The 19,294-nt window shown below is 45.3% G+C and overlaps 1 protein-coding gene across 5 annotated transcripts in view; it reads right to left on the minus strand.

Annotated features, from left to right (window-relative positions):
* Nucleotides 1-19,294, minus strand: part of TRIM2 (tripartite motif containing 2) — a 97,121-nt gene that overhangs the window by 22,182 nt on the left and 55,645 nt on the right. For all 5 annotated transcript variants that reach the window (XM_079771457.1, XM_079771458.1, XM_079771455.1 and 2 more), the window contains exons 3-6: nt 17,950-18,187; nt 9,917-10,068; nt 8,287-8,467; nt 6,668-7,391 (exon numbers count right to left, since the gene is read on the minus strand). In XM_079771457.1, coding sequence (XP_079627583.1) covers nt 6,668-7,391; nt 8,287-8,467; nt 9,917-10,068; nt 17,950-18,187 — 1,295 coding nt within the window. The remainder of the gene's footprint in view (nt 1-6,667; nt 7,392-8,286; nt 8,468-9,916; nt 10,069-17,949; nt 18,188-19,294) is intronic.

Here is a 19,294-nt window from a genome sequence, read left to right on the forward strand (position 1 = left end):
CCCTTTATTTTCTTTGCAGAAATAAGCACCTTTCGAGCCTCGGTATAAATGAGAAACTTGGGAAGACATTTAGTTAGACTCTCCACATCAATATCATTCAGAACAAGGCAAAGAAAGACGCTGCCCAGTTTGAAATGAATGTGAGGTGCTCAGTTCCTGCCAGTACTGGGTCATGAGCGCAGTGGAACTGCCACGAAGGCCACGCTGCCAGGCCAACACTCTTTCTCCAACCTGCACTGAGCTCCAAGGGATGTGCTGGCCCAGCTCTTATGCTTGGTCTCAAGTTAACTAGAGCTTGAGTCTGTTGCCCGACACGTAAATAAAATCACAGGGTTGGAGGCACATACTGGTATGTTAGTCCGAGGTTACTTATACATTTTTAAAAGAGCTACATGGAATAGGCATTGCCATTTTAATTTTATATTATTTGAAAAAATCTGTTTCCTTAAATTACATGGCTCAGTTTACAAGTAGCTGGGGGTGCATTACTGGTAATATCGCTTGATTCTTTTTTTTTTCAAGTTGTTGGTTTTATTTTATTTTAAAGTATGATTTTTAGAAAGAGAGGAAGGGAGAAACGTAGATCGGCTGCCTCCTGCACGCCCCCTACTGGGGATCCAGCAACCTTTTGGTGCACGGAAGGACACAGCCACATCTGACAGGGCCAACCTCCTGATTCTAATGAGCACCTTTAGTCTTGTCAGAATTATTGGTCATCATCTTTTTAAAACCTATATTTGTGTTTTTTAAGCACAGCAGGATCACAACATTACTCCCGAGGATTAAAGAAAACCAGCAGCATACTCTAGAGCAGGGGTGAGGAACATCTGGCCTGCAGGCACAGCCTTATCATTTGGTCTGGCCCTGCCAAGGCAACCGCAGGCGGGACTCAAAATTCAATAAATCTGGGAGCTTTTTCCATGGCAACATAACTTTTAAGTTGATAATGTTGTATGGCCTGAGAATGACGTTATAAATATTCAAATGGCCCTTGGCAGAAAAAAGGTTCCCCACCCCTGCTCTAGAGGGACAACTAAATCCTATTTTTTATTAGCAGTTAAACTAGGAAAATCCTGATGTTGAGTAATGATGCAGAACTACAGCATATTATCATTATACTGAAATGCCCACAGCCCAAGGGTTGATAAAGTGTCTTGAGGCCAAAATAAAATAAACAAAAATCCCAGAAGTTAGAAATAATTTGGGTTCATGCTTTACTCTTCAAGATTTTTAGTAAATTCTATTTAGTCTGTAGAAAAATTCCCCCAAAGTATTCTAAGTATAAATGAAAATTAGTTCTTTCGTAACAAATAAAAATGTAACACAAAACACAAGAAGTACTTATAAAATCTTTTCCTGCTACTTTGATATAAAAGATTTCATTTGATGGTTACATTTGGCTAGTAAAGCAAGTAACCCGAGTTTTAAAAATAATTATAAATAACCTGGCAACAATGCCATCGGAGAATGAAACTTGTTTTTCCCATATGTTAAACTATACTCACTTCCACCCATGCCTCCAGGAAAATTACAGAAGTAAGGCAACAAGGTAACAGGACCCTGGACTGAAATAGAGGATCAATAACTATAAGCCTCCCCCCGCCCCATGACTTATTGGGAAAATTCATGCTAAGTAAATCAAGATACTTAGAATGGGATAAAGCAAGAGATGAAAATGAGCCAAATATAAGGTCTAACGCAGGATCTTCAAGTAGGTGCTTAACAGATGTTTGTTGAGTGAGTAAGTGCCCGAATGAATTATTAATGACTGAGTAAATTACAACCCACATTAATTCATGGGAAAATGAAATGTTGCATAATACTTAAAGCACTTTCATATACTTTCTCTCATGCACGCTTTATAACCCCATGAGTTAACATGATAAATATTCTCTATCGGTCCATTTCAGAGATGCAAAATTGAAACTAGACACATCACAAAGGCAATAGAGACAGAAGGAAGACTAAAACCTGGGTTCTCCTGACCAGGAGATTAGGAGATTCACATAACACATTTTTTCTGATACGCACGGTGCATCCTTCTAATTGGACTTTAGAATGCTAGGTTTCTGAGGTGAGTGCGGATAATTACCCTTTGGGTTCACAATAATCTAATCCTTTAGATTATTCCATTCCTTACCACACAGTATTTTCACTGTGTAACTGTGTCCCTCACTAAAATGTGAGCTCTCCTAGGGCAAGGTAACATCTTTCCTATTGCACCCTACAACACAGCACTGTGCCTCGCTAGGACTTGGTAAATATTATTGGCATCTTTTCCCACTTGACATGCAAGAACAGTTCCCAAGGATGAGATGCTCAAGGTGGGTGAGGGCAGGGTGCTATAATGACCTCAGATGCCAAATTAGTACCGTCTCCTTCCTCCAAGATTCCAGGGAGGGGAGGTGGTAGTTTTTGGAGGTGAGGCATGGGAAAGGGCGTAAAATGCCCTGTGTTCTGTAAAGCCTCTGAACTCACGCTAAGTGATTTTACATGGGAAAAAAAAAAAAAGCTCACTGCTCTAGAGTACAAATGAGTGCTTCGTTCACTTCCCATGCACTCACTAAGGTATGGTGTCTTCATTACATCATTTGAAACAATTCAACTGTAATTCTTTCACTCCCTCCCACGTCTTCTGGCTTCCCTTTTGTTCAGAGACTATCTTTAATAGCTGACAAAACCAGCTGGTGGCTTCTAGTCAGCAAACTTGACACTGTAGGGGAAAATAATCTCAGTGTTTCAAGGAATCACCGTCAACAGATGCTCTAAGCTACTTCCCTAAACTCATTCAAGACTATTTTGCAATACAATATTAGAGAAACACAATAACTCATTCACTGTGGGCATATCATTAAGTTTTCAGGCGTGGGAGGTATCAAATTCCTCAACTTTGAAAAACTACAGTAGTGAAAGGACATTTCAGATGAAGAGGAGTTATTGTGCAATTGAAAAGGCATAGGCCTGAGCGTCACAGACAGCTTGGGCTCCTAGACCAGCCCTCTGAGCCTCCATTCCTTCTATGGGAAGGATAATGGATGTTGTCCCAGCAATTTAGTTCTTGAGGGGCAAGGGTTGGGGGGCTGGAGAGGAGCTCTGATTTGTAGCATTTGCCCATTTCTAGATATAAATGCTCCCCTCCCCACCCACCCCACTCACTGATTTAGAGCTACCAACATGAAGTCACTGGACAGAGTTGGGAGGTGGTGTGAGAGCCAGGATAAGCTAACTCCAGCACACCACAAATGGTGCTGTAGTGGGTACATTATCCTGTGGGGACATTGGGAACTGAACGTATATTATACTTGCTAAAGGTTTTAAATAAGATGACGCAGAAGTGGGCTGCACGCTGCCTGGCTCAGACAATGCCTGCTCCTTCCTCCTGCTTCCATTCCCCATCCATTCCTCCCAGAATCACAACGCCTATCTTGGACATTTCATTGAAACTCATGCTTTAAAGCAACTTCTCTATACATTTCATTTCCAAATTGATGTCTAGCCCTGACTTCTTTGCTGAGCTTCCAACTCCAAATTGCCTATGGGACACTTCAGCCTGGATGATGAAAACTGAAACATACCTCTCTTCCTCTGACTTCCCCTAACTTGGTTGATGCGGACAACAACAATAGTCACAGTTACGGAGTCCTTATCATGTGCCTGCACTGTTCTAAGCCTTCGCATGTACCACTTTAATCCTTACCAAGTGACATACGTGTTAAGCATCCCCATGTTACAGATGAAGAAACTGAACACAGAGAGGTTAAATAATCTTCACTAAATCATATGGTCAATGAATAGAAGGCCGGGATTCAAAATGAGGTAATCAGGCTTTTGAGCTCTTTACTTACCATGTTCTTAACTCCTTAGGTTAACTATTACTTCTATACTACCACTATGAATATGTTCATTAGTATTCCCTACATTGCCTATCTTCCAAGGTCTTTTGCGTATTAATTTATTAATTTGTTTAATCGTCACAACCCCTATTTAGTAGGATGTGTGTGTTTTTTTAAATCCCCATTTTATGAAGGAAGCTGAGGAACTGAGAGGTTAGGTAAGTTACCCAAGATTGCACAGATGAGAAAGTGTCGGTGTTGGGGCTGGAACCCACGGAGGTCTAGCCTCAGAGCCCTCAGCCTTAACTGTCACTCACTCTACTGCCTCGCTCCTCTACATCACTCAAGCCAAACAGTTAGAAGCTGGATTTGGTCATAATCCACCATGTTTACTTCATTAATAATCATGGACACAGTGCTGCTTGCCAGGCACTGTTCTAAGCACTTTACAAATGTTTAAGGGGAGAGAGCAGATCCTCCTATAGGGTGGGAGCTAAGAATTCAAAGCCAATAGTTGGAGGGAAATATCCCTAGGGAAATACTCGGGACAATCACAGGTAGAGATGATGATGATTGATAATAACAGTAAAATAACAGCTACCATGAACTGAGCACTTACTATACACAGGCAAGTGCCAGCCCTATTACAAGAACTCTCTCTTTCAATGACACAACCACCTTAAGAGTTAGGTAACATTTCATCCCCTTTGTCCTACAGAGGAGGGAAACCAGGTTAAGAAAGGGTAAGTCAGTTGCCCAGCTGGCAAAAAGAATCAGGGCCAGAATTGGACCCGGGTCTGAGCCTTTCTCCTCTCTGCACAGTGCCCGGGCAAGTAGACAGGGGTCCCTTGGCTGGGGGTGGGGGGATTTTGAATTTGAGACTGAGTTTGTTCTTACTGCAGGACATCAGTGGGCAGCCGCGAGTTACGTTGTTTGAGAGGATACTAGGTAAACTCTAACAACCTTCAATTGCATGTGCAAAAGCCATACTTGGCTCCCCCCACATGCCAGGCATTACTCTTGGAACTTAGAACAATTCTCAGAAGCAGATATTTGTACTTTCACTTGATGGACACGGAAGCTGAAGGCCAGGGAAGCTGGGAGACCTGCCCAAGGTTCAACTACCTGGCAGAACCGGAGTGGCAGACCTGGGAGGCTCCCAATCCTGCACCCGCCCCAGCTCACCCACTCTGCTTTGGCGGGTGGATCCATGTCTGCACCCACACTGCACAAATGGCCAGTGAATGTACCAGACCTCCATGCTCTGAGCAGACAACTGACATATCACATCACAGTCCTCACCAAGATTCAGCCTGATGTGCGAACATAGAATAGCTTTGCCCAGGAATATTCCAAGGAGCCATCACCCCAAGATGTTCCATGGGAAAGTTCTATGATCAGAAAAGTTTGGAAGTGCTGCCTGTCATCCCTCCCCTGCCTAGGAGACTTAAAGTGCACATCAGCAGATTCTAAAGGTTCTGCAATTTTTAAAAAAATCCCCATTTCCTTCACTTAAAGCTAAGGTTTCCCCAATTTATTTGAACCACAGAATTGTTTTTCTATGTGTGTCATTTAATACACGCGGCAGAGCCCTTTTAGAGATACTACAATAAGGACTGAAGAGGCAGAAAGAGAAGAGGGTTAGACCTACTTTTGGATACAGTAACTAAAATGCAGACTCTTTTTTTTCTTAAGAATTATCAAATCTGGGCCTGGCCGGTGTAGCTCAGTGGTTGAGCATCTACCCATGTTCCAAGAGGTCCCAGGTTCAATTCCCAGTCAGGACACAGGCCTGGGTTTTGGGGGGCGGGGGCGGGGGCGGGGGGGGGGGCGGGGTGGAAGGCAGCCAATCCATGTTGATATTTCTATCTCTCCCTCTCCCTTTCTCTCTCTCAAATCAATATAAACATGAAAAAAAAAAGTTTTATCAAATTGTTTGTTTACATCTAGTTTGCTTTCTACCGAGAAAAATAAACAGCTAAAAATAACATTAGTCTCAATAAATTTTTGTTTTGATAGTAAAAAAAAGAGAAAAAAACAGAAGCAATAAATCAGAAGGGATGGGCTATTTGCATACCCCAATCTCTTGGCTCCTGCGAAGCCTTCTGCCTCCACCCTAACCCCATTCCATTCTCCCGGTCTCCACCCATCCTCCCCATTTGGGGGCTGCTCTCCAGCTAACACACCGGAGGTGAGCACAACTTGCAATGCACCACGTGTCCCCCCCCCCCCTGCTTCCCCCTCCTCCTCCCCCCCCCCCCCCCAGCCCAGCCCTTACAGGAGTGCAGAGGCAGTGACAGGGAGGCATCAGGCCCGCGGCCCACACCACAGCCCGGCTGGCAGGTTTCAGAGAAGCTGAAGGCTATCGGATAGCACATCGCTCCGCCTTTGGGTTAGGCTATCTGACAGCACAATCTCTCTGCCTTTCGGGCAGGCGGGAGGACGCCAAGGACATTCCTACAGGGAGGTAAACGAGGGCCAACATTCCTTTAAAATTGCCAGATTATGAATGAGCGCTGATATTTTCCTAATTCTCTTTTTGCTTCTTTTGGGTTTCCAATTTCCTACAATGAACAGGCAGCACTGCCCGTTAAAAAAAAAAAAGGAGAAAGAGAGGGAGAGAGGGAGGGGAGGCACGGAGTTTTGAAAAAGGAGGAGGGGGAAACGCATCCTCCTGTCTCCAGAGAAAGCGGCTGCAGAAGCGCAGCTCAGGAAATCGTCCAGGATCTTCTTCTCCCGCGGGGAGAGGCCCTGCCCTGCAGCGCGCCTCCTCGCAGCCGCTCTCCCGGGGCGCCCTAACCCCCCACCTGCAGGCGCGCCCGCCGCCCCCTTACCCACGCGGAAGATCAGGTCGTCCTCGATGGGGTTCTCTTTTCTCTTCCCGGTGCTGTACATGCTCGCGGGTCGTTTCACGGCCTTCTGCTTTACGTGGCCGCTTCCCGGGGATTTCACGCGCCTCTTCACGCCCTCCGTGGTGGGCGACACGTCTGCCGACCGGATCACCTTCAGCTTAAAGGGGCTGCCTCGGATGTGCTGGTCGTAGAGCCGCAGCGAGAGCGTGAAGTCCCCTTCCTTCTGCACGGTGTACAGGAACTCGTACGTGCCGTTCTTGTTGTCCAGGATCTCCCCGTCGGCCACGCTGCCGTCGGGCGTGCTCAGCTCCGCCGTGAGGTAGGCATTGCCGGTTTTGCAGAGCTCCCCGTCCTTGTCCTTGGTCGTGATGGTCACGGACATGGGCTGCCCAATGATGGTCTGCCGCAGCCCCTCGCCCGTGGCCACCGTCTCGGAGGCGACGGCGTTGGTGGTTAAGATGGTCCCGAGGTTGTGGATGGACTTCTTGAGCCCCTCGGTCTCCACGATGAAATCCAGCTGGTCGTTCTCCCGCGGGTGCAGCGGGAAGTCCTGGTCGGCCAGCTCGTTCAGCTTCTCGCTCATCTGCTTCTTCACCAGCAGCACCTCCGTCTCCGTGCCATGGTTGAGGGCCTGCGCCGTGAAGTTGCTGCAGCTCTTAATACTCTCCTGCCCCTCGAGCAGGGTATCCAGCTGCGACTGGAGCACCTGCAGGGAGGAAACGCGCAGGATGAGCGCTCCCTGCAGCGCGGGAGCTCAACCCCCAGGACGCGGTGCAGCGCGCACTGGGGCCGGGCCTTCCCTGGGCCGGAGCCCGGTTCTGCACCTGCCCACGCCCGCCCGTGGCTCCCAGCAAGGGGTGTTCGATTTCACTCACTGGACCCGGCTCTCCTGCGCCGTCCTACACTGCATTCCCAGTACCTTCTCTTTCCGTTCCGCCTCGCCCTGTGTCTCCCACACACATAGTTCTTGGGTCACGTGTTTTTGATAGGACCGAGCAGAACCGTCACCACCCAGAGCTTAGCAAACAGATGACCGTGCTTGACCTCTGAAATATTCATTATGCGGTATCTTCCCTTTCATGTCCAAAGCTCCCCTGTCAACCTCTTAAAGGAACAGAACCGGAGGAATGAGAACACATTCCCGCTTGAATCTCAGAAGCTTTTCGTACCAGGCTTTACCCGGCTTCGGGCTCCACAGGCAGAGTTAAACAAAGGCTGCAGGCTGGGCTCCCTTTGAAGTTGACTAACAGGTTGGTGTGGGTGAGGGAGCAATTAAGAGACTATTAGACGTTATAATTAGGGAAGGAAAACAATCCGGTTGAACCCTAAATCCTGAACGCATTACTTCATCTTCAACCTGTGTCAAATGATAAATTGGGACTTAAAGTCACAGATTTAGAGTTTTGCTGACAACAGGAAGGAGAGAAAAAAAAGCTGGGTATGCCATTAAATGAAAACTACTCTTGACTGTGCCACAGTGACACCTAGGGACCCACTGGCGCCCCGCTTTGCTGCTATTAGAAGGCAGCAAGCCAGTGCCATGAAGTGCCCCAGACATCGAGTCTCTTCCAGGACATCGGTAAGGACAGCTGGAGCCTTACTTTGTGTTTGAGGCCATAGTTGACCTCCAGTTCCATAAGCAGCACACTCTTGCGCACATTTAGAGTTTTCTGGAGCTCATCAAAGGTGGAATGGATGTCATCCACGATGCTGGCCTTCTGATTGGTTAACTGATGAATGATTTCCGAGATGAACTGGAGAGCAGAATCTATTTCTGGGAGCCTAGAGGAACAGTTGTTAAGAGATCATGGTTATTTAACATCAACCCAGAAATAGTAAAAACAGCAACTGTATTTTGTCAAGAAACATTCTGTGTGCCTCTGATCATCTTTAAGAAGTAATAACTGAAGAACAAAACGAATAAGACGTAATTACAGCCTTTGAAAGAGACTTTGAGGGTCCATGTTTATTTCCATCTACCACAGTCAAATACTTTTAAAAATATATTTTTTATTGATTTCAGAGAGGAAGGGAGAGAGACAGATACATCAGTGATGAGAGAGAATCATTGACTGGTGCCTCCTGCACGCCCCACACTGGGGACTGAGCCTGCCACCCTGGCATGTGCCCTGGTGGGGAATTGAACCCTGACCTCCTGGTTCTTAGGTCAATGCTCAACCATGCCGCTGGGCCAGTCATCTACTTTTAATAATGGATGGTACTTTGAAGCTCTCTGGATCCCATCTTTTCCTCACACTCTAAACCAGGTTTTCTCAATCTTGACGGTTTGTATTTTGGGCCAGAGAATTTTTTTGTTATAGAGGACTGTGCTGTGCATTACAGATGTTTAACAGCATCCGGTCCTCTACCAGATGCCAATAGCACACACACACACCCCTCCCCACACACATAGTTGTGACACTAAATTGAGTCCACACATTGCTAAATGTCCCTGGTGTGTGTGTGTGTGTGTGTGTGTGTGTGTGTGTGTGCATGCACGTGAATAATTATCCATGGCTGAGACCCACTCTTCTAAACATATAGCTGGATCTTTTTTCTCAGTCACATGAAAAACTTATCCAAACTCAGTGTTCCCTGGGATCTTCTTGCAAGTTTCCAAGTTCTTTTAATTAGTATAGAATAACCACACTTTTTTTTTTCAGTACAACTGTTGGTGAAGAGATTTTCTTTCAGCCGGCTATTTATTTCCTCTCTTTGTTCTTTCTCATGCATCACACAGCTACTCTGTTCCTTCGATTCCATGCCAAAAAAAAAAAAAAAAAGAGAGAGAGGGGGGCCTGAACGCAGGGAAACATAAAGAAAATGGAGCAATCACTGCTCGGTACCATTTTGCTGGGCTCCAGCAGAGAACAGCCAGTCACAGGCAACACAATGGGCCTGTAAGTGTGTCAAGAACAGCAGATAAGAAAGGCTCTTCAGAGAGCCTGGTTTCACGTGCGAATTTTAGAGATCCCCTGAGACCACTTTCCTCAAGTATATTTTATTCATAATCACACTAAGGTACTAAAACAAAAATGCCACCACTCATAACATAAAGGGGAATTTTGCCAAAGGCCAGGGGATGACTCTCCACTCACCAGTTTATGACTACAGACGCATGATCAAAGAATTTATTTGGGTGACATGAACCTGCCATCCTCCTGAGACAAGAGACCCTGAGGCCAAGCCTGACCCCGCGGCCAGTTGGGAGCCTGGGGGAGATGTGCGCACCTTTTGTTGACAGCGTCCAGCTGGACCTGGAGTGAGGCCTTGTGCTGCTCCACCACGTCCTTGAGGGGCACTGTGGGGTGTTCCGCGTGCTCCCCCTCAGTGCACTCCCGACACATGGCGGTCTCACAAGACTGGCAGTAAAAGTCCATCACCTGCGGGTGACACAAGAACAATTCCAGGACCGGTGCCGCTGGCGAAGTGCTTACCAGGCGTTCTCCCAGTCAGGGCTCACAGCCTCCCCAGGATGTCGGCAATATCAGGTCCAGCTTCACGGCAGGAAAGGGAAGGTGAGCTTTTATGTGCCACGTCTCAAACTGAGGCGGCTCGGACTCCAAAGCTGCTGCTCTGGCCACAAAACCAGCTTTTCTGTGACCACCCCACTAGGCAGAACAGGGGAGGGCTGTGGCGCTCAAACCGTTGGTCTCAGGACCCCTTCACACTCTTTATAAATGACCGAGGACTGCCAAGCACTTTAGTTTACGTGAGTTATATCTATAGGTAGTTATCACTTTAATATTGAAACAGAAAAAGGTTAAATATTTATTTATTAAAAGCCATGACAAGCCCATTAAATAGTTACATGAATAATGTAATTTATAAAAAAAAATGACTATATTTTGTAAGACAAAAAGCTATGAGAAGAATGGCATTCCTCTCTCTCTGTCCCTTCCTCTCCCTTCCACTCTTTCTAAGAATCAATGGGGGGAGGCGAGGAAGAATCGATGGAAAAACATCCTAGGGTGAGGATTAACAGACAAAAAAAGAATGGCATTCACCTGAAACCTACATAATTTTATTAACCAATGTCACCCTAATAAATTAAAAAAATAAAGTGTGTCCCCAGGAAAAAAATAAAATAAAGAAACTACTACATTCCTTGTACAATTTCATCCAAATTCTTTAGAATTGTATCACTTGCTGATACAAGGCAAGTCAATGGGACGACAGGTTATTAACCAGAAAACAGACCCACTATTCATCAACCATTGCCATGCCAAGGAGGGGGGAGTCATATGGTACCTGCACTGTCCCTTCCAGGGGATGTGAGCAGGGCAGACATTGAAGCCCAAATAGCACAGAGTTGTATGGATGGTTATCGCCACAGATGCAGAGTTGCTGAAAGAATACATAGCAAAGCAGGTGTGGGAGCCTGAACAATGGCCCCCCAAGATGTCCACCTCCTAATCCCTGGAACCTGTTAATGGGTTTACCTTCTATGGCAAAATGGACTTGCAGAAGTGAATTGAGTGAAGGATATGGAGATGGGGCGATTATGCTGGTTATCCAGGTGGGCCCAGGGTAATCACAAGAGTCCTTGTAAGAGGGAGGCGGGAGGGTCAAAGACAGTGTAGGAGATGAGACAACAGAAACAAGAGGTTGGAGTGATTCGAGGAACAGGTCACAAGCTAAGGGAATGCAGGCAGCCTCTAGACGCTAAAAAATAAAAATAAAAAAATTCAGGGAAATGGATTCTCTGTTGAAGCCCGAAGCCTCAGAAGGAACACAGCCCTACCTACATTTTGATTTTAGACTTCTGAACTCCCGAACTGTAAGAGAATAAATGTGTGTTGTTTTAAGTCACACACACACACACACACACACACACACACACACACACACACACAAAACATTGTTTCCCATTTTTGTAAACCCCTTCAGTGTCTGGCTTAATAGAAGAAAGCTGGGCTCTCCTATCTGCTTCTGCATTCAATCTGCTTTGATAGCAGACATTGTATGGTCTGGAAAATACCAACATACACTGAGAAAATGAGAGTGAAAAAGGCAAATAATGTCTTAATATTATATAAATACAGTTTTGAACCTTGTGGACCCCGCTGAAGGGTCTTGGGACCCCTGAGGATGCCTGGACCACACTGAGGACTGCTGCTCTTTGGAGAAGAGGTGAGCTGCACTGAGCAGTTTGCATGCTGGCTTCACCACTTATGTCAATTCACCATGTCTTAGTGTTTTCCTCTGTCAAATGGAGACAATAGTAACCTACTTCATAGGGGTGCTGTGAGGAGCCAGTAGATTGATATGCACAAAGAAGTCAGATCTTGCCTGGCACTGGCACATAGTAAGTTCTTAATAATGATGTCATCTGCTTACCTGAAAATAAAGCCACCTTATCCTAATTGTGATGAATCTCAGTAACAGTATAACATAAAGCCTGAAAGTTAGTTTCCTTGTGAAGACAGTCCCCTTATTCTCTCAGCTGAAAATATTTTCCTCCAATTTGGAATTCTCAAAGCATTGGGTGGCGGGGGGGGGGTGATCTTCTGGAAGTGTAACACACATACAGAAAATGGCACAAGTCCCAAGACGGATGGATGGATTTTCACAAAGTGAATGCACCCACCAAACTAAAAAGCTTTTGCACAGCAAAAGAAACCACCATCCAAATGAAAAGGGATCCCACTGTTTGGAAGACCATATTTGCCAACGATACCTCTGATAAGGGGTTAATTTCCAAAATATATAAAGAATTCATACAGCTCAACAAAAAGAAGACAAATAACCCAATTGAATAAATGGGCACAGGGCCTGAATAGGCACTTCTCCAAAGAAGACATACAGATGGCCAATAGACATATGAAAAAATGCTCAACATCACTGATCATCAGAGAGGTGCAAATTAAAACTGCAATGAGGTATTACTTCACACCTGTCAGAATGGCTACCATCAACAAATCAACAAGTGACAAGTGCTGTCGAGGATGTGGAGAAAAGGTAACCCTAGTGCACTGCTGGTGGGAATGCAGACTGATGCAGCCACTATGGAAAATAGTATGGAATTTACTCAAAAAATTAAAAATGGAACTCCCATTTGACCCAGCGATCCCACTTCTAGGAATATATCATAAGAAGCCCAAAACACCAAATAGGAAGAATATGCGCACCCCTATGCTCATAGCGGCGTTATTTACAATAGCTAAGATCTGGAAACAGCCCAAGTGCCCATCAGTAGATGAGTGGATAAAAAGCTGTGGTACATCTACACAATGGAATACTATGCAGCTGTAAAAAAGAAGGACTTCTTACCCTTTGTGACAGCATGGATGGAACTGGAAAATATTGTGCTGAGTGAAATAAGCCAGTCAGAGAAAGATATAGTAGCACATGATCTCATTCATATGTGGAATCTAATAAACATAATAAAATGATGAACAACAGGTCCAGAGGCATGAATGCACGGAACAGACTGATATATCTCAAAGGGGAAGCCAGGAGAGATGGGAAGAGATTAACCAAAGAATTTATGTACAGCCCTAACCGGTTTGGCTCAGTGGATAGAGCGTCAGCCTGCCGACTCAGGGGTCCCAGGTTCGATTCCGGTCAAGGGCATGTACCTTGGTTGCGGGCACATCCCCAGTAGGGGGTGTGCAGGAGGCAGCTGATTGATGTTTCTCTCTCATCGATGTTTCTAGTTCTCTCTCCCTCTCCCTTCCTCTCTGTAAAAAATCAATAAAATATATTTTAAAAAAAGAATTTATGTACATATATGCATAGCCAATGGATACAGACAATAGAGTGGTGAAGGCCTAGCGTGGGGCAGGGGCTGGGAGGAGGGGGAGAAAGGGGAGGAAAGTTGGGTAACATCTGTAATACTGTCAACAATAAAAAAATATTTAAAAAAGGAATGAAGTTCTGATAAATGCTACAATATAGATAAATCTTGAAACATTATAAGTGCTAGAAGCCAGACTTAAAAAAAGCTACATATTATATGTAAGATTCCATTTATATCAAGTGTCCATATAGGCAAATCCAGAGAGAGACAGACACAGACTGATGGTTGCCAGAGGTTAGGGGCTGGAGGTGGGAGTCAATAACTGGCTGCTTAATGGGTATAGAATTTCTTTTCGGGATAACAAAAAGGATCTGGAATTAGTGGCGATGTTTGCATAACCTTTTTGAATATACTAAAAGCCACTGAATTATAGACTTTAAAGTGGTTAAAATGTGAATTTTGTGTGTGAATTTTACCTCAATTAAAAAAAATGTTTGATTGCTTTGAAGAGACAGCAGCAGACCTGGGTTACTTCCCTGATTCAGTATCCGCTGTGTTTCTTGGGAGCAAATCATTTTGAAGTGTCAACAACTGGTCATTCTCAAATGCCTGTGCGTGGGTTCGGACAGCTTTGACTCAGGCTGAGAGTTAATTGCGGGAGGTGTGAGACTCGGCTGAGCTCATCCATCTTGAGGGCCATGATGCTGGTGCTCCAGGGGTGGGTGGGCCAGAGGCCAGGGTGAGCTTACTGCTGTTGACAGATAGTCACCATTTGTGTTCATCAAAAGAGAAGATGACCAGGGCCACTCGCATTACTAACTGCTGGAATGTGCTCAGGGCCATGCAGCCAACCCTGAGGCTTCTAGCAGTGGGGACTTGTAACTGGCAGGGCATGAGGATTTCTCCTTTGCACCTCTCAACATTCTTGCTAGCATGGCCTAAGCAAGCGAAAATAGGGTTTAACGATCATTCGTGTTCTAGGACCGCAAGGCATGAGCTCAAGTGTCTGCTTTATGGGCAAGGAACCTCTGAAATCACTGGCCGGGAGCCCCGTTTTTCTTTGTATTTGGACAATGCCGCGGTGGCAGTTTAATTAGAAGACAGATTGTGTCACAGCACTTAAAGTAAATGACAGGCTTTCATCCACATGTGCTGATCAGCACCAGGCAGTTTATGACAGCAACATCCTGCTTTATTGTTAATTACCGGATTTTATTAACCTACAGACGCTTGAGATGTTTTTAAAGATTTACCCATGGCAGTTAACTGCAGCAATTTATCTGTAATATCGCATGCATTTGGCTTGAATGTGCAATGAGGCCCCGCTTCAAAGCAGCAGCAGTGAACTCCTACAGTCTACGATGAAACAACAGAATGAGTGAAGACATGCAGCTAATTTTCCAAGGCCTCTTGCTGGTTCATAAATCTTATGATTCCCGAGGAATCATAATGACCCAGCATTGAGAAAGTGCTCAAAACATAAAGAGCTTCCTTTACTCTAAGGAGGGTCCAGCTCTTTAAACAGATTTCATCTTTAGTGTGATTTGATGTGATGCATTTGGTAGAAAGTAAAGTTCTAGCCTAAAAGAATTTTTTAATTTTGCTGAAATTAGCATCTCTGAGAGAGTTTCTGCTTAGCAGCCTGTGGCAACCAAGGGTCTCTACGGTGAGGCATGCTCAGGAAATACACCTTTAGGAATTCTTTTCTATTTGTCCTTCAGGCACTAACAACCTATTTATCTTTCCAAAGTTTCTCTAAGATCGATAGTGTCATTTTGTAAACATTTCAGAGTAATTTTAAAGTCTACCTCTGGCTCAGCTGGCATGGCTCAGTGGTTGAGCGCTGACCTATGAACCAGGAGGTCACAGTTCGATTCCCAGTCAGGGCACATGGCATGAGTTGCTGGCTTGATCCCCATGTGCGGTGTGCAGGAGGCAGCTAATCGATGATTCTCTCTCATCATTGATGTTTCTATCTTTCTCTACCTCTCCCTTCCTCTCTGAAATCAATAAAAATAAAAAAGAGTCAACCTGCTTCTGTTGGTCGCACCACTGCTTACACAGGCACCCAAGCTAGACACCTGGGAGTCATGTTGACCTCACCAATCCAGCCAGCCGATCAACTCTTGCACAGCCCACTTCTCCAATCTTTTTTAAAAATATATTTTTTATTTTTTTATATAAAAAGAGGTAATCCACCATATACCTCTCACTTTGGTTCCCAAAAAGCTCAGCGTGCTCTTTCCTCCAGGCAGGTCTAGCTTTTATGTCAATTGGACTTGTGACTGAAACTGCTCAAATCTGTTCATCTATACAACGAAGGTAGCTAACACCTACTTTGCAAAGTGGTGTGTAAGAGACCAAGCACAGTGTCTGGCACACTCATTCAACAAATAGGTACCGACTGACTTCTGAGAGACTAACTGTACAAGTGGACAATGGTCAGACCATGTATGAAAATAGACCTCTGACCCACAACCTGCCCCGGACACTGACTCCATATCTATAATAAACTGCCCAGGAAGTCAGCCTGCTATAAGTCAGATTTGCAGGAAATCAGACTGCTATCTCTAGTAACAATCCAAAAAGCTAAACAAAACCTTTGGTAACAATTGGCCCCAAATGGCTAGGACTTGATTACTGATAACTTCCCTAATTTTTGTCTCTACTCCCAACTTAGGACCAATCAGAGGAAGCCAAATATGAACCCCTAACCAATCACATAGGTGCCCTCTTCAAGTTGGCCCACCTCCAGCTTCCCCATGCCAATAGCCTCACACCAGGGCACACCTGAAGCCTTCCCTTGTTCCCACGATGGGGCGTTCCACGCCTCTGCCCGCCTCTGAATCTCTGCCAAAACACAAGTGATGGCGGCTGACTCCTTGTTTGAGCTAATTCGGAATGCATAGCCTCTGCTTGTTTTCATCGGGTTGGTCTCCACTGATTTCCATACTTCTATGTAGAAGATTCTGTTCTCAGTGCTAGAGGGATGTGAGCCTGGTCCCTGCCCTCCTGCAGCTCACTTTCTGAAAGTGAGCTCAGCAAATGCACAGACGAAGGCATGCTGAGCGTGGTGAATGTCAGGGAGGAAATCAAGAGGTGATGTGATGGATGGCCACTGGGTGTCAGAGGTGGAGCCGCAGGGCAGTTGGAGAAGACTGCTCTGTGTAGGAGAAATTTGAGCTGGTGCATGAAGGATGAGAATGAGCTAGCCACATCAAGAGAGAGCAAAAACCATTCCAGGCATAAGAAATAGAAAGCAGCCAGGCCCCGAGGTGGGAAACCACTTGGCAAGTCCTAGGCCAGTGAGGCTGTAGCAATGATGAGCAGAGGGAGTGGTACAAGATAAGGCAAATAAACACTAGTTATGGCTAATAATAAGTGCTTTGCTCAAACAATCTCTTGTTGCCTTAGTGGTTTTTATTATACCTGAGCCTTATATGATAAGCAGTTTCAAGCACTTTTGACGTGGTCATCATATAAAGAAAAAAGGGACCAAAGTTATTAATTGAAAAGAATTTTAATGGCTAACATTTGTCAAGAGCTTACTCTAGGTTTTATATGACTTACACATTTAATTCTCCCAATTATACTATTATTATTTCCTTTTGTAGATGAGGAATTGAGACACAGAGGTGAGCGTGCCAAAACTAACCCAGAGGTAAGTTGAAGTGCGGGATTTGAACCAGGCACTCTGACTCCAAAGCTAGTGCTCTTAGCCACCACGCAATGCCACCTCTTCGGGTTACATAGCCATTGTGAATCAATTATTGATGATACATGCAGGTCCCCCTGAGTTTATAACAGTATCGTGCTTCCTAATAGTAGGAAATATGCTTGGAATTCATAATCTATTATCAAGGACTCATGTATCTTCAAATTCTACTTATTACTAAGGAGTAGGGTCTAATGAGGCATGAGAAAAATTTTCCTTGCAAGAAAAATAAAGAAATGTAATTCACATTTTCCTAAATATCTTCAATTTGCAGAACTTATCTATTATTAAGTGTTTATTTATTTATTTTTATTGATTTCAGAAAGGAAGGGAGAGGGAGAAAGAGATAGAAACATCAATGATGAGAGAGAACCACCGACTGGCTGCCTCCTGCACAACCCCCACCGGAGATCCGCATGTGTCCTTGACTGGAAACGAACCCAGGACCCTTCAGTCCTCAGCCAACGCTCTATCCACTGAGTCAAACCAGGTAGGGGTATTATTAAGTCTTTATCTATAATTTATTACGCAGATATTTATGTGGGTCAACGTATGCCCAGCTTGCAAATAGTCACACAGGCTAGCTCTCCTGGGGAAACCACCAATCTGTGCTCAGAAAACACAATGAAGTTTGAATTTAGTATTTCAATAAATTGGGTCAGAGAAAGGAAGCAGGCAAAATAGTCTGAGGGCTGGGGAAAATCTTTTTTAATTACTCCTTTTCCAGGTGGAGTTGTTTTCACGTAGAGCCTCGAGTGCCCAGCGCCGACCCCCATCAAGCAGGCATGCTGCTGGGCAGCCACTTACATTCCCATCGTGGTTTGGGCAAGAGAGGGGCTTTCCGGCAGCCACTGCGGTGACCGTCTCCAGGATGGAGGACTCCTCAACGTTGCTGCCTGGCGTTCGCTGCAGCACGTCCATCAGGTTCGTGATGAAGAAGTTGTTCTGGAGTGCGGCCACCCCCTTCTCGGGCAGGATGGAGGTCTGGCGGCACACTGGGCAGGAGAGGGTTAAGCTGTGGGCGGGAATATAGTTCTGCAGGCACCTGTGGTAGAATCAGAAGCAGAAGCCAGGGGCTGTCAGCACAGTGGGGCTCTGGGAATGGACCCGCCACTTCTCACAGATACCACACATGCTCTCAGCAACTATACCGGCCACGTTGCAGGAACTGCCTTCGTCACTTCCTTTACGAGAAGAAGAACATTTTAGAAACCAAGAGCTAACCCTGAGAAGCTCACATTGGCCCTGTGCATGAGAAAAATAATGCCATTGACTTTGGCAGTGTTTTCCAGAGCCTTGGTCTGTGGAGAGGCAGCATTGCCCTCACCAGGGAGCCTGGGAGAAATGCAGAACCTTAGGTCTCACTCCAGGCCTAACGTGTCTGATCCCAGGCAGTGTGTATACACATTAAGGTTGAGAAGCTTTGTCAAGAATAGCTAGTCTGAGGTTCATGGACTTTTACATTTGGGAGAAACATGTCACATTTTTTTTGTTGTTGTTGGTGTTGAAACTCTTTTTATGTTAAAAACACATCCAGCCCTAACCGGTTTGGCTCAGTGGATAGAGCGTCGGCCTGCAGACTGAAGGGTCCCAGGTTCGATTCCGGTCAAGGGCATGTACCTTGGTTGCAGGCACATACCCAGTAGGGGATGTGCAGGAGGCAGCTGATCGATGTTTCTCTCTCATCGATGTTTTTAACTCTCTATCCCTCTCCCTTCCTCATTGTAAAAAAATCAATAACATATTAAAAAACAAACAAACACATCCAGCCCTGGCCAGTGTGATTCAGTTGGGTGAGGGTCCTCCTATGCACCAAAAGGTCACAGTTTCAATTCCTGGTCAGGGCACATGCCTGGGTTGCAGGCTCGATCCCTAGGAGGCAGCTGATCCATGTTTCTCTCTCAATATTGATGTTTCCCTCTTTCTCTTCCTCTCCTTCCTCTCTCTCCAAAAATCAATAAAAATATTTTTAAAACAACAACAACAAAACATCCAAGTTGGAAGTGTTCCTTAGAAGCAGGAATGGGATACCCAGGCTCACACGAGCTTGATCTCTTCTTGCCTCTCCTCAACAGGCATCAACTTAATTCATTTAATTAGCGAAATGTATTGCTAATAATGACCAGCATATATGCTAGCCACTGAATTCAAA

Source organism: Cnephaeus nilssonii, assembly GCF_951640355.1.
Source record: "Cnephaeus nilssonii genome assembly, chromosome: 5".
In the NCBI taxonomy this organism is placed as follows: Eukaryota; Metazoa; Chordata; class Mammalia; order Chiroptera; family Vespertilionidae; genus Cnephaeus; species Cnephaeus nilssonii.